The 24154-nt window shown below is 41.3% G+C and overlaps 1 protein-coding gene across 1 annotated transcript; it reads right to left on the bottom strand.

Moving 5' to 3' along the window:
- Nucleotides 1-2163: 2163 nt before the first annotated feature.
- Nucleotides 2164-20125, bottom strand: rab10 (RAB10, member RAS oncogene family). Its single transcript, XM_036549781.1, has 6 exons — nucleotides 19404-20125; nucleotides 4674-4734; nucleotides 4084-4222; nucleotides 3356-3445; nucleotides 2627-2728; nucleotides 2164-2356 (listed from the first exon to the last, which is right to left on the bottom strand). The coding sequence occupies exons 1-6, from the start codon at nucleotides 19528-19530 to the stop codon at nucleotides 2270-2272; spliced, it is 606 nt and encodes a 201-aa protein (XP_036405674.1). The 5' UTR covers nucleotides 19531-20125; the 3' UTR covers nucleotides 2164-2269.
- Between the last annotated feature and the right edge of the window lie 4029 nt (nucleotides 20126-24154).

Genomic DNA, 24154 nt, shown 5'->3' on the forward strand with positions numbered 1-24154 from the left:
AAATGCTGTATTTTTGCTACAATCCCTGTAGCAGAACTTTACTCAATGACCAAAAAATGAAGCCCATAGGCACCAAACTGAAGCCAAGGGCACTTTATTTTCATTTACACTTACACCCAAAACCCAAACAGCAACAACACTACACCATCTATAAATACTGTTTATTTGATGTTTTAGTCATATCAGCATTAAAACTAAACCAACAGACGCCAGCTGCCAGAATGCAGAGCTGGACAGCGGTACTTAATCAACTGGGTCTTCACATCACTTTCATTCTACAGAGTATATATGCTTTGTTGTAATAAAAAGCGTAACACCCTGTATGTGTAAAAGGAGCGGTAAATGGCATTTTGTATGGTTATTCCCTTAGAGTTACCCATAATGGCAGAAAGTGCAGGTATAACAGAAACAGTGAAGCAGTGCACGTTTACAGGAAAGTGAGCGGCATGCACTGTGATGCATTGTTAAAACTGGAAAGAAAAAAAATTCCCATTGACCCTTGGGTCCACCTTTGGTTGTTAGATGAAACAGCCACACACACACACACACACACACACACACACACACGGACACAACACACACACACACACACACACACACACACATGCACCCACCCACCCACGGACACAACACGCACGCACGCACGCACGCACGCACACACACACAAATGCCTTGAATACAAGAGCAGCTCTTACTTTTCCTTAAGGGCAGAACCCACCCAGTAAGACTCGCACAGGTCCATCTTTAAGGAGCAGTGGTTCAATCACACACACGAGCGCCTGGCCCCTGCCCCGCCCCTCCCGGTTACTCTGTATTCTCCCAGTTTCACACGTCATGTGAAAGCCCTTTAAAGAATTTATCATGTTCCACAAACACATTCAATGGAAACCAAACGTGGAACCAAACATACATGCAACAACTAAAATTACGTATTAATAGTGCGCAAAATTAACACATGTATATATAGGATCTGCATAGATTTCAGCACTGTCTTGTTGGTACGCATTTGCTTTGTAAAATAAAAACAAGAAATAATAATAGTAATAAATTGGGTACTGAAAACAAAAGACACCTGCTGCAGAGAATCTCCTGTGAACTTTTCATGGACATATTACACAGCCTCTGTGAGGGTCGAGCATCTAAAAAACTGGCTGGTTCAAATACCACATAGAGCAATATGAGCGACATGAACCCATCAGAAACACAGCACAACCACATGCAAAAGAATCCCCTCCAAGCTGGTTTTGTATGAACCAGAAGGTAAAAAAAAAACTATTCAAAAAGAAAAAGATAAACCACAAAAATTTAACTTAGACAAGCTCATTTTTTAATGGATCTGCAAAACCGTTTGAATTTCCAAAGAGAACTATTCAAACTATTCCCCCCACACTGAGTAAATTAGTGCCATTTCTTTTTAAGAGCAACTTGGCAAACTTACAAAAAAGTTTTCCAAAACCAAAGAAATTAGCATGCAGGAAAAGTAAAGGAAAAAATAAATCAAATGTAAAATAATTCATACTGGTAAAATAATAAAATAAAAAAACAATACCATTCTCTTCGGTCTAATACAAGAAATTCAAACTTTTCTGCACTTCCTTTTGTAGTTAAATCATATTGACACGGTCATGGAGAAGCAGTAAGAGTCTAATATGAAACTGTCAAATTGTTATCTGTCAATGCGCCACGAAAGTGGCTGTCTTGCCATGGTTGCACTCACTCTATTGCATGTAAGGCACAGGACAAAATAAACCCCATCTAGAAAAGTTCAAGCAAGATCTACACCGATGTTTGTCTTGTCACTTTCGCACTTGTATACAAATTGCAATGACCAAATACAGTAATACATAACAGAAATCCCACTATTGTACAAAATTGTTAATTCTACACATTTTTTATTATTCTGACCAGTTTTTGTAGATTCAAAACAAGGTCTTGAGGTTGATCAGGAGTTTTGACTAAAATACAACCCAAACAAATAAAAAAAAATGTAGTGGTGAGTTGGAGACTATTTTTTTCTCTTTTGTATACTTCAAAATAAATGACAAGAAACATATGATTTCTCTTTTTTATCTACACATTTTTGAAATAAAAATTATATTGTCAGCAAGCAGTCATGAGTGGAAGAACCAAAGGAGGTTTAAGGTTTGAGAAAGAGACAGAGAGGGAGGGGGTGTTAGTTTTAGACAGGTGAAGTGGTTTATTTCCAGAAAGAGATGAAGAAGAGGAAAGGGGAGGGAAGGGAGGGAAGGAGGGAGGGGGGAGAAGTTGTTCAGCTGCAGCACTTGCTCTTCCATCCTGTGACTCCACTCCCGCTGCTGATATCTACGTTTTCACTGTTGGGTTCTTTCACAGGCGTCTGAAAGGCAAACCCAGCAAGAGGGAGAGGGGTGAATGAGAGCAACACCCAAACACATTTCACATCCATGGAGCAAACACACACACACACACATACACACACGTCCTCTAAGAACCCTTCAAAACAGACAAGTCACACGACGTTCCTGATCAACTTTCTGTTGGGTTGACTTAATGACCCCAGCGCCCCTCCAGAGAACTGATACCCAACTATTGCTCAATGTGCTCCACCACCTCCACTCTCCACCCCACCAAACAACAAAATACTCACCTTTCTAAGTATGTCTTCTGCTAACGTGAGAAACGCCTTCTCGATGTTGATATTCGCTTTCGCACTCGTCTCGAAAAACCTAATGCCATGTTCTCTTGCGATCTGTAAGAAGAGGAGAGGAAAGGTGAGGACTGGCAGCGATCACCGGGAGGCTCCCACTGGCTTCAGCATCTGGCAGAGACAAGTTCACTGACCACACTGACCAATGGAGTCAAGGGATCACCTTACACTGAGCTGTGAAATCATCATGGAAGAGGTGGGTGAGGTCATCAAATTTAAATGAAGCCACACTGACAGACTTGAATGCTTATGAAGTGTCAGCAAGTCAAAAAGGAGAGATTTAAAGACCAAAATGAAACTGAAGCCTGCAGATAAGCATCTCCCATGGGACTGACTTAACCTCTGAAATTACGACAGTAATAGTCAGTGGGTTCTTTGAGCCTAGTACCTGAGAAGTACAGCTTTTCCACTGTATTTGTAAGAAGTCCTGCACTGAATGTTGTACCATTACTATACAGCACAACAAATCACCAGCCAACTTTCTAGGTAAATTTGGACTTATTTCTGTAATCCATTTCCTGTTAAATAAAATTTGATGAAACAATCTCAAAGCTTTCTAATGAACACCCACTCACACAGAAGATGCCTGTCTCACAATATCATTCTCCAGTACAGTTTCCTGAAAAACACTTAAAAAGAAAGGGGGTACACTGGACTGAACCATCTGACCTGTTCCCCCTTTGCCTTTGGTACCACCCGCTTGTCCTCCATGTCACACTTGTTGCCTAGCAGCATTCTCTCCACATCCTCATTTGCATGCTGAAAGAGACCAGAGATCCGTTAATCAGTTAGAGACACTTGGTTCCCTCCTGGTATGTATAGAGTTCCGGTTACTACTGAAAGAGTTCCACTGATTCCATTTTATGAATATGCATGAGGCAGGCTGGCTTGGAATGCATTCTGCTTCCAAATGATTGGCTACTGCCAAGATACAACACATTTGCACAGTGGCTAAGAAGTATAACCCAACAAGCAAGTTTCTAACCTCTAATAAACACACAAAAGTATCAGAAGTATTAAATGTACTACTATATTCAAGCCAGTTGAAATTACTACTGCTCAGAGCTGGCATCAAGTACAGATGTTTTTCACATGGGCTCAGCTGTGTGTACTGGTAGCCCACAAGGCTGAAGATTCACACAGTTGGACTACGCATGGGTCTAACGTAAAATGAACAATGAACCCTCCATTAAGTATTTTTTCAGTGACTGTAAAGTGGTTGCAAGAAAGGACAGGAGCATGACCGCTAGAGGAAGCTGTAAGGTTTTAGGTCTTTCAAATTAACAGCAGCAGGAGAGCTAACAGCAGGCTAAAGGGCAAGCTTTGTTAACTTAACCAAAAGCCCACTAGGCGTTCAATGAGGGGGATGGGAAACCCACGGGTCCACTGGCTCTCACCTCATCTATGTTTCGCAGCCACTTGCTGATGTTTTCGAAGCTTTTGGCGTTTGTGATGTCATACACTAGCATGATTCCCATGGCGCCTCTGTAGTAGGAGGTTGTGATTGTGTGAAAGCGCTCCTGGCCTGCAGTGTCCCTGCACGGCACCGAAAAAAGAGGAAAAAAAGAGAAAAAGAACGATAATAAAACAACGAATCTGGTCCGGTGAACATTAAAGTAAACATAAAGCCATCACATCATGCAGTAGTCGTAGCCATCGAGAAAATCAGGCACAAAAAGTTGAGCAACATTTAAAAACAAGATTTAAGCATGGATTTATGCAACAAAATTATACAGTTAATTTTTTTCTGCAGGTCAGTGTTAAGTTTTCATTCAGCAATTTACATGAAAACATTGCTAAAAGTAAGTCAGACCACTGCAAACATTGCAAAACCGGTCCCTGCTTCTCTTCCATGAGGGGGAGCTTTCACTGTTTACAGACTCCACATACAATGGCGTAATCGCTTTTCCACAGTCCTGCTGCTCCACTCATCATTCACCTCCACCTCCATGGAGACTCCGGAGGAAAACACAAAAAGCCGACTCACCATATTTGTAGTTTTATCTTCTTTCCTTGCAATTCGACAGTCTTGATCTTGAAATCAATTCCTGTGAAAACAAACAAATGAAAAGTCACTGGGGGAGGCCACATTTTACAGAACATTAAAATTACAACAGTTTCGCCCTCTACGAGGCAATGGAGCTGTTAAACATGTCACCCACTGCCAATGGCATAATTCTTCAGGTGACACGATTTGTAGAATTTCACTGGTTACGTAACCGAAAAGGCAAAGAGCTCCACGTCCCCAAATCCTGCTAACAGAACTCAGTCACAATCAGGCCTGTAGTCATGTGATCAGTCTCACTCTCTGGCCAGGTGCAGCTACAGTGCAGCCCTGCTGGCGATTTACCCTCTGGCTCTTTCGGTTTCATTTATCTTTTTCTGAAATTACTGCTGACCCTGGAAATATTTATGACTCATGAAAGCCTCAGCTATTTATCAGAAGTTATTTTAAGCACCCGAAAGAGGATGAGAGAGTGGACATTACTGTACACGCACTTTCACGTTGTATGTTTCCCGTTATTCACGGGTCCAATTATTTGTCTGTTTCGCATTATTCATATTCAAGTCAATACAGATCAAATTAAATATCCATTTTGCTACTGATAGCAGGCAAGACAACCTTTGTTGCTACGTAGTACAAAAGCTCTAAAGAGTTTACATATGTTAGAAAATACATTTGAAAGACAGTCAACTCTCAAAAAGCCTACTCTGGCATTTATATTGTTGGCTTTACTGTGCCTGCCTAGATGTGTGAAGGCCTTTGGCATCATCTTTTCTGAATCAAAAACTGCCAGCAATCATGAACTCTGGGGCTCCCGAGAGTCTGCACAAGGCTGTTGTGGTAAGAGGCGCGTAACGTGCAATCAGCCATTCCAAAAAGAGCTGCATGGAGGGGAAAAACTTTCTGACAATCAGTTACGCTGACGAGCTCAAGGCTAATGTTAATGCCAGTGGTCCGTTTGAAGACTGAACGCCCAAGCCCTCATATCCACATGGCGCGAAGGTGCCAAAGAGGTGATGCAAGCATTAGCTCACGGCGCAGAGGACCCAGGTCTCTGGCAGTAGCGGTACTCTAACCAGTGCAGTCTGGTGTACATTGAGCTCCAATACTGAATGCTCTTCACTTTACTACCACCTCACAGGCATTGGCTCTTCTACATTCAGCTGGCTGCATAGAGAACTGCTGGGAGGGAGGAACTGCCACAGGATTGGTCCATTTGTTGATTACGCAAGTCTCGCTCACTCTTTGCTGTATAGTACACTTAACCAGCAGGGGAAAAAATCACGGGCCATTTAAAAGTGACTAATTCTGTAAAAATGTAGTCTTGAATGTTCATTTCCTATTGCATTTTGACAAGCACTGCAGCAGATGATAAAAATGTGCGGGACGTGGGTGGTGATGGGAGATTAAAGCTTCATGGACACAAAAATGGGTGGAGCTATCATGTGTTTTCAGTGATTTACACCAATCACAGCGTGTCTCTATAGAGAACAAGTTTTTAATTGATTTTTTCTTTAAGTCAGTGACTGAATGCATATGGTAGCTCCACCGTCATGGGGGTTCATGAAGCCTCACAGTCCCATCACTACATGGAGAGAAATTTCTAGATGCGAGCAAGTGCTAAATAGTCCTATGTGGTGCTTTCTCTCATGGCCACATCTGACATCACCGTGTCAAATTTCTCAACCCCTCTGGAGCTCTGGAACTGCAGGGAATCCCAGAGGAGAGTGGACGTGCCTATTGCACTTCATCCAACTGTACACAGCTGTGCACCAGCACACCCAGAAACAACCATCTGCAACCGATTGCACATATTCTCCCTGCCTGCCTTACACTCATTTACCCAGATGTTACGCAGAACTCAAAAATGACCTACTCAGTTAAAAACTGGGAAGAAAACTTACACGAAAAAAGAGGAAGAAACTAAAAGATGGGGGGAGGGGGGGAGGAGGAGGCTGGGGTGTTATTAACATTTAATAAAAAGATATCCCCATAATAACAGATTATTCAAGTTTAATAATCTGATTAAGTTTAATGCCCTACCTGCGCAGGTTATTGTACCCTTTCTGTATGGCAGCTTGGTCCCTCTCCCTGATGTTTCTGATCACCTTTCTGCTTCCTTTCGCTTTCCTCTCTGCCATCTTCCTCATTTCAGTCTCTAGCTCCTACCCTGATCCTCTGCTGTGTCATCTCTCCCCTACCACAGTTCCAAAGAGCTCCACTGCCACTTACTGACATGATGGAGATAAATGATAACGAGTGGATAGCTAGTTGACACAGAATGTGATTGCTAATACCCTATGGCAAGGCAAGGCAGGGGTGCCAGTCACCAGCATTACGCATCGGTAATTCCGTCTAACAGATCCACTGGGGAGGGCTACAGTGTACGAAGGACACTGCAGCTGCAACCACTGCAATGGCTGTTCAAGGTGAAGATGCAGCGACCACAGCCACTAAACCCTTCTGACTGTAACACGCAGTTGCGTGTCTTATCCTGTGATGTGTCATCTCTGCTCCATGGGGAATTCCACTTTATAGCCAACCACTGAATCAGATTGCAAGCTCACATTACAAAACACCATTTCACATTCAAGCGAGAGCAAGTTAACACTATCGGACATTTCAATTCAAGAAGTGTCGTTATGTTTAACTGAAAAGCAGTAATGTCACAGGTTAAAAAAAAAAATAAATAAAAAACAGTCTAGTTGCCACGTTACAAACAATCATGTTGAGCAAGAAAAGGGGATTTGATCAGATAAATATTAGAGCAAGAGAGGAACAGACAATGTACTTTGGGATGCAGACTTTTATCAATGGTATTTCTGAGAAAGAGTGAGTGCACAATGCAATTCTGTTCCACGTTCCCTACAAGCATGTAAAAGAAAATTTGCATGTATGTGTGACTTATCCCCATTAGAATATCCTCTGTGCCTACGAGTAGGCACGGAACTGGGAGATTACCTGTAGCTATGGGTATGAAGAAATTAAGAGACTGGGGATGTTTTGGGGACTTTTCATAAGCACTGCAGTTGTGTGTAAATGACTGAACCTCAAAATTAAATTAAAGAAGGTCGTCTGATTGGGGAGGCGATGAGACTGCGCCTTGGCAGGAGATTCATAATACACTTTCTCCCTCTCATTAACCTTCTGGTTGTAAATCACCTGACTAAAGACTGACCCATCTATCCCCAGAAGGAAAACACGCGCAATTCAAACCTCCGTTCTTCTCATCCGGTGCTTAAACCATAAGATAAAATGAAGCTATCCATGCATCCAACAAACATTTTAGTGAACATCGCTAGTGTTTCAAGTTGGGTTTTTTTTTTTAAATAAAAACACATTTTAACATTGACATTACCATATAATCAATGAAACATCTTAACTTAAAATCTGTAACTTAGTTCAATGAAAGCCTGTAAGCCTATGTTGTGAAGGGAATCCTATGGTTCAAAAGTGCAAATCTGAACAGAATTAGCAAAAGCTACTGACTTCGAATGATTTTAAACTGGCTTTGTTCAGTGTAAACATTTTACGCTGCAAACAGCTCAGTTTAACCAAATTTGGAACAACAGATGGTGAGGCTTCTGCTTGTGCATCCACACCCGTACACACATTCAACATGCGATAAAATTAACACAAAGAAACTGCTAATACTATACACACACACTTACATACACAGATATCTGCAACTTTGATTTCATTCAGCTCTGCTGGGAAAAAGGGCAAGGAAAGGGAGGCCTGTTTGCTGGTTGTGTGATTGACTTACCATTTAATTCGGGATGTCATGAGGCAGCTAAGCTTTAAAACAGGGCAACAATTGTCAGGTCTCAACACTGCCGGCTTGATAAATGAACGACCATCAGAACATCCCTCAATGTCTATGTAAATTCCCCTGACAACCAGCTACAGTATTTGATCAAGACTGTCCTGCATTCATTTGTCCCCAAACAACAATGAATGAACAAAGAAGAAAAAAAACAATCTTGCCATACAGAGAGCATAGAAATTCTTACAGGATGGAACACATTCCGGTAGCCTCTGACTGACTGGCGTCATCACGTTAAATAGGTTTAGCCCACTTGCTGGATTCATTTTTAACCAAAGCAGCCAAAGCTGCAACAAAAACTCCCTAAAACTGGCAATCCTAAACAAGACTAGGCCAAAAATGCAGCCAGTGCTGACAGAAAGACAACCGGCTTTGTAGATGTTATGTAGAGGTCAAGCTGTCAATGGCAAAAAACTAGTGACCGGTATCCTGGAGGTCAAGTTGAATTGTCTTAATAATAGAATTAAAGCCATTCCAGAGAAGCACAAAGGCAACAGTGGGGCCATTGATATTCTACAAAAAAACAACACAGAGAGAGAGAGTGAAATTGGGAACTGGCAGCTGAATACTACTGCAAGCGAACAATGAAATGTTTATGCTGTCTGTTTTATTCCAAAAGGCATTTTCTGCAGCAGTTGTTGTGTTGATTTAGGATGGGGGCCTCCGATGTTAATCACTGATGCGTGGCTTTTAAAACCCACGCTTTCACATACAAACATCTTTTCCCACAGTTTTTCTCCCCAGTGGGCAAAATGAATCGGAGCAATTAGACCAGGGTGACCAATGGGGTTGTGCATTACAAAATGCAGGTATATCATGACACCTGATACAGGAAAGACAAGTCATGACATACACTATGTGGTCGAAAGTATGTGGACACCTGATCATCACACCTGTATGAGCTTATTGGGCATCCCATTCCAAAACCATGGGCATTAATATGGAGTTGCCCCCACCCCTTTGCAGCTATAACAGCCTCCACTCTTCTGGGAAGGCTTTCCACAAGATTTTGGAGTGTGTCTGTAGGAATGTGTGCCCATTCAGCCAAAAGAGCACTTGTGAGGTCAGGCACTGATGTTGGACGAGAGGGCCTGGCTCGCAATCTGCTTTCTAATTCATCCCAAAGGTGTTCAGTGGGGTTGAGGTCAGAGCTCTGTGCCTCCACACGAAACTCATCAAACCATGTCTTTATGGACGTTGCTTTGTGCACAGGGGCACAGTCATGCTGGAACAGGAAAGGGCCTTCCCCAACCTGCTGCCACAAAGTTGGAAGCATACAATTGTCTAAAATGTCCTTATATGCTGTTGCATTAATGTTACCCTTCACTGGAACTAAGGGGCCTAGCCCAAACCCTGAAAAACAGCCCCAGACCATTATCCCTCCTCCACCAAACTTTACAGTAGGCACTGTGCATTCCTGTAGGTAGCGCTCTTCTGGCATCTGCCAAACCCAGATTCGTCCATCAGACAGCCAGATAGTGAAGAGTGATTCGTCACTCCAGAGAGCGCATTTCCACTGCTGCAGAGTCCAGTGGCGGCGTGCTTTACACCACTCCAGCCGTCGCTTGGCATTGCGCGTAGTGATGTTGGGCTTGTGCAGCTGCTCGGTCATGGAAACCCATTTCATGACGCTCCGGACGCACAGTTCCTGTGCTGATGTTGCAGCCAGAGACAGTTTGGAACTCTGCAGTGAGTGATTCAACAGAGGATAGGCGGATTTTTGGGTGCTACGCGCTTCAGCACTCGGTGGCCCCGCGTGGTGTACCGCTTCGTGGCTGAGCTGTTGTTGCTCCTAGACACTTCCACTTGACAATAATAGCACTTACAGTTTGACAGGGGCAGATCTAGCAGGGAAGAAGTTTCACAAACTGACTTGTGGCAAAGATGGCATCCTATGACAGTGCCTCGTTTGAAGTCACTGAGCTCTCCAGTAAGACCCATTCAATTTCCAAGATTTGTCTGTGGAGATTGCATGGCTATGTGCTTGATTTTATGCATCTGTTAACAATCGGTGTGGCTAAAACACCTGAACTCAATAATTAGGAGGGGTGCCCACATACTTTTGGCCATATAGTGTATAATACAACATATAACACAGCATACAAGATAAAATATGAAATTCTAACTAGCTTTATCACTGATTTTGAGTTGCTGAATTAAATTAACTGTGAGTTGATTTAATTCAAATCAATAACTGTCAGTTAAGAGGCAAAACCTAACTCAAAGTGAGTTGAAACACTGTACACAGACAACTGCTTTTCACTTCAGTAGTATTTAGTAACAGTGGAGTTAACATAATCATTCACACTGGTTTGACTGACTTTATTTCTTATTTGAGGCCTTTCTCACCAAAATTGCCAACAGATTTTCCTGAGTACTAAGCAATAGCTCACATTCTGAGATTTCAAACATGAAGGTATGCAGAGTGAGTTCTTGTGAAGTAGATGCTATGCCAGGCAGAGAGAACCATGCTGAGGCCTGACCTGACCGTGGGCCAATAAGAATGATGAAAGGTGAGGGCACAAGCGAGTCATTAAGTTCACCGTTTACCCATAATACATAGAGGAAGCTCTAATAATCAGTTTAGGTACTCCATTCTTCAAAGGTCACGCCTTTGCAACCGAAGGTCTTTTAAGCACCAATCTCTGGCTATACAGTTAATGCTTAATAGTTAAACATCTGCCAGAGGAGAGGATTGTTTGGTTTGTGCTTTTTTTTATTAAGAACAGTTTATATGGCCATGCATCATATTTTGGACTGCGAGCAATTTTTTGCTCAAAGACAGCATGCATTATGCATGTCAAAACTCGTTTTAACATACTGTACATTGTATCAATATATTAAAATACCCAGATATAAAACTACATTGCCCAAAACTGATATAATGAAAATATCAATAATACACATTTTAACCCTTGCTAAAAACTGATGAAAAGCTCCACAGCAACTCTGAGGTGGCATTAAATATGAGATTTTAAACAAGGCTGACCAATTTCAGCCTTGCCAACAGTGCGGCTGTGGTTTAGGTGGGGCTCGCTAGGAAAATAATGGATAGATTAGTCTGCCAGGGACTGAGTCACTGCAGCTCACTGTAACGAGGACATTTCATATTTCACTCGAGCTGCACTTACAAAGAAATAAGCGTGAGTGATAAAACAAACGCTTCACCCCTCACCGGCCCGCTTGACTCATTCTCATTCCTGACGATGGTAACCCAATCATTTAGCCAGAGGCAGCTGCCTCTGAGGGTGACAGCCACTCCCTGCACCGGAGGTTCCCGATCCTGCAGGTTTTCGACATCGCCGACCGGGAATGAAAGATTCAACTTCCTGTGCAAGTTGCGACTCCCAATTACATCACCAAGAACCGATGTGGAGCGAAAACCAGTTGGATCACTAGTGCCCCACGATATCATGTTTTCTTTGGTGTTCCAACCAACAGTACAGACCAACACTGCTCAGCTCAGAAAATAGTTTTAGCGCTTTAACCATATGCTAGACAACCATGACATGCTAAAAGGACACCCTCCCAACAGATTACCCTTCCCTGAATCCACGTCAATCAGATCACATGTTTATGCATTCAGAGAAGTCAGCTAGCTGATATTTCCATGTGCAGTGGCAGGCACCCAACTCATTCAGACTAGTGTTCAGCTGCGGCCTGACCCCCCACCCTCCTCCCCTCCCCCTCCCAACAGGGACTTGCTTGATTGACAGCACACCGCTGGGTAGGCGGGAACAGCACAGATAACTGGGGTGGGGGGTGTGGCCAAAGACACACAAGAAGAGCAGGACTGGAAGTGCGGCTCTGAAACCCGAGCACCCTTCCCCTAGTGATCTGCCCGTTCATTCACGGAATGAGGACAGAGTTGACAAGGGGAAGGCAAGATGCTGACGAGACAGCACTTTCATGTGCGTCTCTTCTCAGCCACTTCCCGATTCTTCTGGAGGTGTCCTTTAACAGAGGAACTGAAAAGCGCGTGCTCTACAGCCTTCCAAACCTTGACCTCCAGGATGGTTTTTAACACCTACGTAGTCTTTCAAGACCAAGGAATTACACATAAATATTGCAAGAGCAGACCTATCTACAGGCAACAAGAGAAATGCACCTGCGACAATATATTTACGACAGCCACAATTTGCGCGCTGCATGTCTATACCAGAACTGCATACCATCAAGTAATTTCGGGGTGTGTTGCTGAGTTGGTTGAGCTGCAGGAATGGATTTCTCCCAAAGTAAAATCTAGCAAGCAATGTGCCAAATGTCAAGCCAAACTGGGCTTTCCGCATGTGAAAGAACTGGAAATGGAATGTTTTATACTGTGGAGAACTTACTGGACAATGGCAAAATGCACCAACATAAGTGTGTATGGGACATTTTTACCCTGTAAATATGTCAATAAACCCCCCCAGTACAGCGCTATGTCAGTCCTAGATTGCTGATGGGGATTCACGTTTGAACGTGCATTCTGTTTACAACAGTCATAATGGAATAAATAGAAAATCCCTCACATTTTACAAACATTCCTTCCAAAATATACAAAGTAAAACAGACACTGTAGGCCCACTAATGTTTTGGAATTTCAGCTGAAAGACTGAGATGGTTAAGTATGAATATGACTGAAATAATTATATCAGAAATGTGTATCAATAGCAAGATTAGAGTCTTAAAATCTAACACTTTCATTTCACAGACATTTCCATTTGCAGTGCGGCAGGCAAATCATGTGACCCAGCCTATCAAAACATAAGACGATAGCATTATCATTACTGTAAGCATGACTTCACACAAAGGTTCAACAGCTCACAATAAAGGAGGTTAGTGTTCATATAATAAACATTAAAGGGTGTGGCCAATGAACTGGAAAGTACATGCAAACTGTTTTTGCATAGCAACAAGACGCACAAGCCCTTTTTCCAAACAACTTTCACAATTTAGGTACATCACTGCCTTTTAGGTGGTTTCTGCATTTCTGCAAAAATAGTACAACGTAAGTTGGTTAATTATAAGGGGTCATCATGTTCCGCACCCACTATTTCTTCAACATTCCAGTACGCTACAAGTTTATAGACAGTAAATTTCATGTTTGCCTATGCCAGTAATTGGCAATGAAGTCAAACTGACACCAAGATCTGAACCTTGATAGCCTTAATAAAATGAAACATGCCATTTTTTCTTGCCACCACAATTTTTCAAATATTTAAAACATTACTTAAGGTCTTACAAAATGTACAGACAGTTAATTTGATTTGAGTTTCAGCAGATCAGAAGGCAGTAGCCTGCAGCCAGTCTGAGAGAAGACCGCGGTTGCAGAGAATGGCTAATGGAGGGATAATCTCACCTCTCCCTCTTCATCTCTCATAAAACTGACTAAAGCTTCCCTCAGTACATTCATAATCCCAATTGATTAAGGTATTACTCTAAAAATATGACAAAACAATATTTTATATCCTCATTTAATACTCTGTTAAATCCATTTTAAATAAAAGCCAAAAAGAAATGTGTTAATGGCCTAACATTATGAAATGCACTACTGAGAGACAACTGGTCAGTCTTTCCTCTGCTGAAACATATGCATGCAGCTGGTTTCTTGTACAGTAGCTTGCTAGCAACTGAGGTTTTGCAGTTATTGACTAGGTGTGATTCAATGATTGCTGTACAAGAGTACACCATAACAAACATGTTAAAAGGTGGTTTCCCTCAGTATGGGAATACATGTGCATTTCCAAGCAATGACATTTATCTGCTTCTAACCAATTTCAGCAGATATTACGATTACACTTATTTTTGTGGTTACCTAAATGACAAAATGTATGAATACTTTACAAATGTGACTTTGTTTGCATGTTCCATGTTGTTTCTGTGTTCCATGTTATTAATAATGTTATTTCACAGTACAATAACCATGCTTCAGAGCCCTCAGTTTGATTCATGACTTAAACACCGGCATTCTTCACACCCACTTTATTTTACAACTATTTTGTATTTAGTTATAGTAAAATGCAGACTGCAATCTGGTAAAAACAGGTGCTGTGAAAAGGGGCCCTAATAACATCAAGCTGACCATCTAATTGATCAACTTACAAACACTTACCTAATACGTAAAGCTTGCAGGTTACTTTTCACACATTCCTTTTCAACAAGTAGGACGGGTTTGTGTTTCGCAACAGTAAGCAACAAGGACTAGAGCCACCAATCTGGAGCTGTGGGGCTCAGCTTGCAATGCAGCAGTCTGACACAAAAACCTGGAATCCACATCAGGAATGCCAGCCCTTTAAAAACACTGTGTGCAACAATAACCTGCAAAGATGATATTAGTTCTACACTTTTTATTGATATTCCTGAAGATTTCATGATAATAGAAGACAAATATTATGACAAGGAAGGGCCAATCAGCTCAATCTCAGCTTCTCATTCTGACTACCTTCTCGGGCAAATCTCACACTGTGTCAAGCCGGGTCTAAAGAAATCCAAGGATCTCTGCTCCCACTACAAATCTGGGTAAATAATAATGCGATTCCAGTCAATCGCTGAATTCGTTTATATGCTCTGGCACAGTGAGGCATTTTCCTTCCAGCTGTTGACTCTAATCCTCATGAATTTCAGGATCTCACCACACAACTCGAAGTTCACAGTTTGCAGAAACAATTACTTTAAACGTAGATGAGGACAAACAGTAGAAATTGCACTGGTGTTTCATCTGCTAAATCCACATTCTACAGTGAAGGGTGGTGTCTGTGCAGGGTCTTACTATGATCTCCAGGCCTGGGCAGGATCAAGCCTTGCCACTGCTCACAAAGCCAGCCTAACACCCTCAACATACTTCCATCCGCCATGCTCTCCATTTAAATACTTGGTTTATGGAATTAGCTTACAATACCTAGATGTTTATGGATTAAGTGGGAGTGGGAGTTTTTCGTTCTGTTTTCATAAAACGGCACACAACAATTTTGTAGTCAATTCAGCTAATAGTTCACAGAGCTGATTCTCATTCTTGTCTGCCCGTAACTATTCTAAACAAAATCCAACAGATATCATTTATTGAGGAAATTCTGTAAAGTTAAAAGTGTAAACTTCAAACAGGTGGTTCAAATTAATGCTGACTTCAGCAACTGAATGATGTGTTGGTACATCTCATCTTGATTCTTGAGTCAAGAGATTCATTGAGGAAAAAAAACTCTTTACTCCTTCAGATGATCTGAGGTCTGGATTTATGAGCGAGTTTCATTATAACAAAAATTGCATTTCCCCGTCCCATCTTATTTCAAATTACATGAGCTGAATGAAAGTTTGACAGGCTGCCCTTTCCTGTGGAGAGTTCATCAGAGCCTGGACATTTGGATGGGGAGTTTCCGGTTATATATTTTAAGACACTGAGCTTGCAATGGCAGCTCTCTATGTATGCTGCAAGAGGCAGGACTGCTGCGCCAGCAACAGAGAGAGCTATCAGCGTAAATGACACATGGCCCAAAATACTGCTCTGTGGCAATCCTGTGGATCTGCCTCTGTGTGAGGGGAAAAAAAAAAAACTCTCCTATTCTTTTACCGAGTAATATTCTTCTAAAAACAACCAAACCACACACAACCAAGCAACATCTATCAATTCTTCAAATTCAACTAAAGAAAAGCAAACCAACACCATATTCTCATTGGTTTTACCCGCTAACTAATGAGGATACCAGTATAAACAAGATATGCTAATATATTACATCAAACTGATTCAATCAGTTTTATTCTTATTGTGCTGATATTTATGACCATCAGGTGGCAAATTATAAATCCTACACAGTGCTGCTTACATATACAATGGGTCCCCGCATAATTCATAGTCCTGGAAGAAGTCCTCGGGTTATATATTTCACATGTGCACCTTCAACACAAGAATCCAGTTACTGTAACTGACATGTTTGTACTAGTTTTTCTGGTTCTTTCCGATGTTGACTTTCATTACATCATACAGTTCAGACTATCACCTTTTGAAAATAGGTCTCGAGTCTGTGACAAACAGGTCCAAAGTTAAGCACTGAGTAGGCCGTAAAATCAAACGTGTTCTGTAAAATCAGCAACGGAAATAAATGAGACTGGACCATCATAAACTGAGACTGTCATAAAGGAGAAAATGAAGAGATATTATTATTATTATTATAATTATTAATAATAATAATAACAACAACAATTCAGGTATATGAGCTGCCTATTCCTGAAATAAATCACTAATAACATCTTATTAAGACAGAGAGGTGTAAACATATCTGGAAAGTCCCATCATGTGAGCACACAGCCAGTTACATGAATTAATTTCCTCCATTATAGATCAAGTTTGTAGAAGTCATGCTTACTTTGTCATTTCTTTGTTAATGCAACCTCACTGATTATTGACATACTAACTCCAAAACCCAGTTCAGTTCAGATCTGATCATTTCACTGTTGGATAGCCTCCTCCCGTAAAAAAAGAAAAACAAAAATGATGAAGCCAAATGAGGGGACAGTGAAAAAGATGACCATAAGAAAGATGAAGAGATCAATAGCCATGACTCACCCACATCTGTGAGAAGACTGCAGACTCAAGTGTTTCCACCATGTGACTAAATGGTCAAATTTGAATTGTCTAGTTTAAGCAAGCGTCCTATTTTCCTGGCCTGACATACTAAAATTTTGCCTGTTCAAACAACAAATCCTCTTCCCTATGACCCTCCCCCATCTCAGTACCCCTCTTCTGACCATAAATAGGCTTATGCTTCCTATTCAAAGCAGAATGCATAAAATTAAAGAGATAAACCGTTCAACAGTACAGCACACTTGGTAAGCAAATTAATTACATACTTCTTGCAGAATGCATCAGTACAAGGAAAGGAATTTCTAATGTCACCAACACCATTATTGTATCAGACACAGACAACAACTGAAGGCAAAAAATGACACCAAATACACTGAGTTTTTGATCCGCTTGGAAAAGTTGGCTGACTGAAAAGTTAACTCAACCCTGAATGTTTTGCCAGTGAGCGGACTCAGGAATGTGCTATGTTCAGAATTAGAAGATATGTGCTCTAACAGTAACCCTTCTGCAACTTAAGCCTGACACCCAGGAGATAAATTATAAACCCAAAAAATGAAACTCCACATTTCACTTCGTGTAAGAACTGTCTGCCAAACAAAGTCAGGGGTCACGGGAAAAAATGAAGGCCTACCACGATCCTGCCTCTGCTCATTAGATCACTTTTACTTTCACCTTGACATGTTCACTCCAGTGGAAGCAAATCAAAGTCACGTGTAGAGGTTAACCCGCACTCTGAACATACTGCAACACTGGGCAGAGTGTGATGTAATGGTTAAAGAACTGGGCTTGTAACCTAGGGGGTGCAGGTTCAATCCCAAGGTGTGGCACAGCCATTACACCCTTGAGCAGGATGCCTGACCTGAATTACTTCAGTAAATTACCAATTGCATAAATGCATAACATACAAAAATTGAAGCTATGCAAGTGGCTCTGGACACTGGTGGCTGTCAAGCAAATACATATGTAAATTTCACTTTATATAACATGCAGTATACCACGTAACTTTACTAGTATATGTCAATATATGGACATGACATTACTATGCAGCCACATAAAGCGACACCAAACCATGAAGAGCAAATGCTTTCTCCCCGAATACAAAAAGGCCTAGCCCCATACGAGACTGTCATGTCAAATCATGACTTGGCCTACTGTACGAGAGAACCAGAAGCAAAAATGAACACTGCAACCCATTTCTGCAATCTTCACTCTGGTTCAGTCTGAGTAGCACTTGTGCAAAAAGGAATTCTTTTACTGTGCTGGGATATGGCTGGCCAAGTCGCCCATTTAAGGTTTTTGCGAAGCACTGCTTCGATTTAAAATCACTTACCTTCAGGTCCACAGACTTTAAAGACCGCAACGTCAAGCCAGAACCGGGGCTGCTAATACTGACATGAGGCTAACTACATTTTCGTATCGTACTCAAAACGGCACGATAAACCAATTAGCTATGGACAAAGGGAACTGTTTAATTTACAAAAACAAGAATACAACAACCAGCTGGCTAACTACACTTAATCTTGAGCTGGCAGCTAACCACAAAGGTTTCAGGTTAGAATTCAAGGTGGGGCACTGCTGATGTAGCCTAGCTTGAGGAAGATGGTCCAGCTAGCTAACTCTTTTAAGTTTTCCAGTTAATAACACACTGGATAGCCAGCTACATTAATAGCGTCGTACAACGTCGGCAACGAAACTAACTTAACTACCGTTAATTAACGTTAGCTAGTCAGTTCGTCCTTGATAAAGGTGCCTTCTAAGCAAACAGTTCAGCCTGCTTGCTAACTTGCTAGTTAGTTGTGCATATTCCGTTCACCGGGGGGTCCGGCTGTCCTGCTACCCACAGGCCTTATGGGTATGACCCGCCTCTGTTTAGCTAGCAAACCCATACGAAGCCGGCTTTAGCAAAGTTAGAAAACAGGCTATCGGGCTATCAAGCTGTGTTTTTTGTTTTTAAATATTCTAGCTAGCACAGCCGACTAGCCATCTTCGACCCCGATGAATCGCTGACAAATAATTATACAATCAACGGTTGAATTGGCGAGCTTTAGCAACGTCAGTTTGCTAGCTAACTTCAGCAACTAGTAAGCTGGTAGTCAAGTCAGTTATAGCTGGCTAACGTTAGCCAAGTCGACATCATGTGAGCTGACTTGTCACTATGACACAGCTACCTAGTTAGCTGGCTAGCTGGCTACTAAATTGGTGTTCACATCAGGGGTCTAAAACAAACCTTTCACAAACTCGCATGAAAGGAGCTTTCTAGTTATCTAAAACTTCTTATTAGAACAAAACTGATAGTGCTACACATTCAACTGAAAACACTGTGCCTTACCTATAGTGGAAATGAAGGTGGTGTTGAATGCGTCGTCGGAGAAGCGGAACAGCACGCATGTCTTCCCCACACCGGAGTCCCCAATCAGGAGAAGCTTGAACAGCAGATCGTACGTCTTTTTCGCCATTTAGTTAACTGTGAATCGCGTTCTCAAGCCAGTGGAGAATTCAGCAGAAACCGAATAAAAGCGATCTACCTAAATACTAGCTTGCCAGCTATCCAATAAAAGGAATCGTTTATTTAAAAACAGCTAGCTAATTCAACTAACGTTAGGTATGGAGATTTTTTGTTGACGATGAATAGCCACGATAGCTAACTAGACTAACGTTAGTACCGTAGCTAATGTGTCTTCCAAAATTTAAACTGTTCTTCTGACAATAAGAGGGTTGCTGGCTGTAATGATCCAACTGTATTTATTTCCCTTTTTCCACTCTTTTCTTTCTCCCACACAGTCGGGACAAAATGGCTCCCCTCTCAACCCGACTTACTCTTTCTTCAAACTACTAGCAAGCTAATTCAAATTCTTGGCATACCCCCTCATGCCAACCACTTCTGGGCGCGGAATCCGGAAGAATTATATTTTCTCGAAATTAATAGCCTGTGTTATTAACGACCTTCTAACTGCGTTTTTTCCTATTAAATTTTATTTGACGCTGAAACACAGACGACCGCCGTCGCCTTCGAATAGAGCCCCCACGGCGACACCCTAGATTTTGTGACACGCCTCGTTTCCGCCCCCTCGCCTCGCCTTTTGTCCGTTCATTGGATTTTATCTCTGCTCTTCAAAATAAATTCTGAATCGTGATTCGAAACACGGCCGGCTATCAAAAGGCGAGTAGGCGTTTCTGTCGCTGAAATACAGAAAGGGCAAATGTTACCGAACGTGCATTTCTGACATGTTGGTTCTGCCTGATCATGCATCCGCGAGTTTCGCGTTTGACTGTTTGAGCCAACATGGCGTCCGTTTCCCATGAGTCTTTAGCACTGACGGGGCGTGAGGTCTCGAGGTTTGTTTTTTGACGTGGTGACGATTCCAGCTGTGAGTCAAAGTGGTGATGTCACCCGTAATGTATGGTACAGGCGTGGCCCCACACAGAAATTCAGTTTTTTATTTTTCATGCTAAATAGCAACGGGGTGAAAAAACAACCTACTTCATCAAAAGCGAGCAGGGTCTCCACGTTACCGGCGTTTGTCTTATGTAGACAATGTTCGCTGCATGTTGTTTTCAAGAAGAATAGTGGGACTGGGTAGATTCCTATGCTTAACTTAAACTTTGAACATAATGGAAATGATTTTATGGAATTGAGAAGGCTATTTCTGACATTAATTGGGGTTCATTATAGGGTAATTAAACGAGTTAAGTTTAACTACACTTTCTGAGCTACAGAAAACAAGGGCTTGCTCACTCAAGATTAAACGTATCAGTATTGACATTGGTGCCCCAGTCTGTGCTAAAATACTAATTTTGGAGATGTCATTTCATTCATTAGACCACATCTGTGGTTTTCAGCATTAACTTAAAGAAGGTGTTGACTGAGAGATTGACAGTAGAATAATGTTTAGTAGAATACGGTACAATACAGTAGAATCCCCTGTCTAGTCAGGTTGCACAAGTTAACTTGTGGTAGGGCTTGAATAGTGTTATCCTCACACTCACTGGCCTGGGAGTGTTGTTAGCCTGGTCTAACACTGTTGCCCATTCAACTTGAATGGATACACTTCTGTTCTTTTCTTCTTTTGTGCATGTAGTTTAACAAATACTCAAAATTGCATGACAGTATTGTATCAGCCCTACTACTGATTTAAGTGGACCTTCCACAATGTGAGTCATGGACACTGTTCCTTATGCATGTGCTCCTGATTAGTCATCTGTGACCATACTTCCTCTGTGATTGCCTCCTAACTCAGCCCCTAACAGCAAAAAAATCTCCTTCTAGGTTGATGTGATCCATGATGATGACTGACAATATGTTTCAAAATGATGAATGCAGATCTTAAACATGTACACACATTCAAAGAATAAAGGCTACCTTAAAAAGTAGAATAAGAGCAAATAAAGTAAATTGGGAATGAAATTTTACAAATGAATGCTAGTTGTATCACTACTGATTTGCATGCAAATACTATTGCTAAGTCAAACAGTTTGTCATCAGGTTAGTAATTTGTATATACAGAGGGTGTGGCAGAATTTGCACAAGGTACCTACACATCAAATTTGGAATACTCTCGGATGACTAACTGAAGGCTGTACTTATAAAAACCAGTCAGTCAGGCACCAGACAGAATCTTGTGGATTTCCAGAAGTGATCTGGGACCTGGTTTTGTAACCAGAAGACCCCATGCTCAAATCCCAAGCAGGACCTATTTGCACCCAGCAAGGAAGCCTTTCATCTGAACTGCTTCTTTAAATAGATTCCTTTAGATTCCTTCCCTTCTCCAGGAGGAAATGGATAATAGTAACAGCAATATCATCAGCAACAATTATAATACCTCTACGAAAGCAGGACTTTGTCCACATAAGATACACTTGATCACAAGGAGGTGACAAATATCAATGAATTTCATGTTTAGGCAGTAACATTGGTTTTGAACAACAAATCGAAGAAAAGAAGCGCTGAGGAAATCTAACATGCTTGAGGGCTGTGAGAAACCTCTTAGGAAAATTATGGTCCCTTGATGGGATCCTTGTACACCAGGCTGGATTTCGGACCATTTCTGAAGCCTTAATATAATCGTGTTCCCTGCTGTCTCAAGTGACCTCCCTGGTGACTCACACGCCATGGAATTGCTTTGTTTGGAATCTGCAAAATATGGCCATTTCCTTCCTTAACTAAGCTGAGCCTTGACATGTTAGGGCGATGGTTTTTAGGAAGTAAACACTTGGGCTGATGTTGTAAGAATAGAATGTTTTCGCTGCAACATGCACAACAAAGTGATCTATGATAAGCAGTGCTTATATGGATGTTAACAGTAATACGGGTGGTAAATTGTCAAACTGTTTACTTTGTGCATGTCGTATTTTTTTTTCTCTCTTTGTGTGTGTGTGTGTGTGTGTGTGTGTGTGTGTGTGTGTGCGTGCACGCACGCATGTTGAAAGATTCTTTAGTATACAATTTGATTAATTCACAAGAGCATTTTCAGAGGTCCAAGGAGTTTCATTATTATGTACTATACACATCACCTGCTCTACACTCAAATAGTGACTCAGTTCAAGAGGAATTAAAATCATAACTTCAGCTTAAAAAAATTCTCAAAATCCCACAGCCTGAAGCACCCAGGCACGTTATTGTGTGAACTGAACGCATGCACATATCAGGTTGATGAAAACTAGCGCAGAAATAAGTGCATGAATTTAAAAAAAGATTGTGAAACTAGATGCTTCACACAATTCTGTAAAAATGAGAACCTTACATGTTTGTTACAGTAACAAAAAGGTAAACTTTTGAATATTCTGACTTTCACCATACCATTTTTTCACCTTAAGTTAAAATTTTATTCAATTTAACATGTAAGTTAATTATCACATCGCAAAACAAGTTTTTATTTCATCAGAACCTGGACTGACTTTCAGAATATTTTGATGAAAATCCTGCCCTCTGCTGGTTACAACTCATAAAAACACGGGAAACGGCAACCACCACGTTTTACGACAGGCAAAAGCTCCTCTCCAATACGACTTACAAAGTGCATGTAATGAAGTGGATTGAAAAATTGTACAAAAGGTACACTGCACACCATATTCTAACATGTGTCAGTGCCGAAAACAGGGCTGTGGTCCCAAGTGGGTACTTGATTCACTACATACGTGCAGCTCAATATCACCACCATACTTGTATTGTAGAGCACTTTAACAGAAAAGTGTAGGGAGTGTGTAAAATACCAGTTTGAGCAATTTTTTGATTGCATTCTTTCTTATTTATTTTATACGCATATTTGAATTTTTAAACAGTGACATCAATAAAAAATGGCCATTGTATTGATTATAATTTTAGTTATCTTATGTTTGTTATTTAGCTGTGCTGTTGCTGTAATTTCTGTAAGAATTACTGAAAACAAAATTGTGTTGCTAATGAGCAATATCAGTGACATATTCGACCCTGTGAAAATAAATGGTTCAGGTCTTACACAGGGAAAGAAACTGTCTTCTTATTGTGAGATGAGAGGGTACATTCACCATCCAACTTTAAATAATATAATTCAGTAATGGAATGTATCAGGTATATATTTTTTTTTCAAACTTGATGGTAACATCTGACCTATTCTCATTTTTTAAGTGAGTATAATCGCATAGCCAAACAAAAATCTTTTAAGTAGCTTGACAGAGCCTCTGTAATTAACCCTCCATGACAAAGTAGGTCTGACCTGTGCTGCAGCCACAACTTGAACAATCCTGAAAACCCTGAATAGCTGAATAGCTGTACAGTCCTTTGCCATCACAGTGGTGCTTTATAAGAAGTCATTCTAAATGCTTAGGACCAATATTAGGTGGATGGGTGGCAGCGTGGTATAGTGTTAAGGAGCTGGGCTTGTAGCTGAAAGGTTGCCGGTTTGATTCCCACTGGGGCACTGCTGCTGTACCCTTGGGCAAGGTACCTAACCCAGAATTTAAAATGTAAGAACTGTAACCTGTGTAAGTTGCTGTGGATAAGAGCATCTGCTAAATGACAATGTTATATCTAATGTAATGAGCAGTGTGGCCCACAATATGGATGTGTCTTGTGGTACAGTGGATGCATTTCCTTTCTCATCC

This window comes from Megalops cyprinoides, chromosome 17 (genome assembly GCF_013368585.1).
Source record: "Megalops cyprinoides isolate fMegCyp1 chromosome 17, fMegCyp1.pri, whole genome shotgun sequence".
In the NCBI taxonomy this organism is placed as follows: domain Eukaryota; kingdom Metazoa; phylum Chordata; class Actinopteri; order Elopiformes; family Megalopidae; genus Megalops; species Megalops cyprinoides.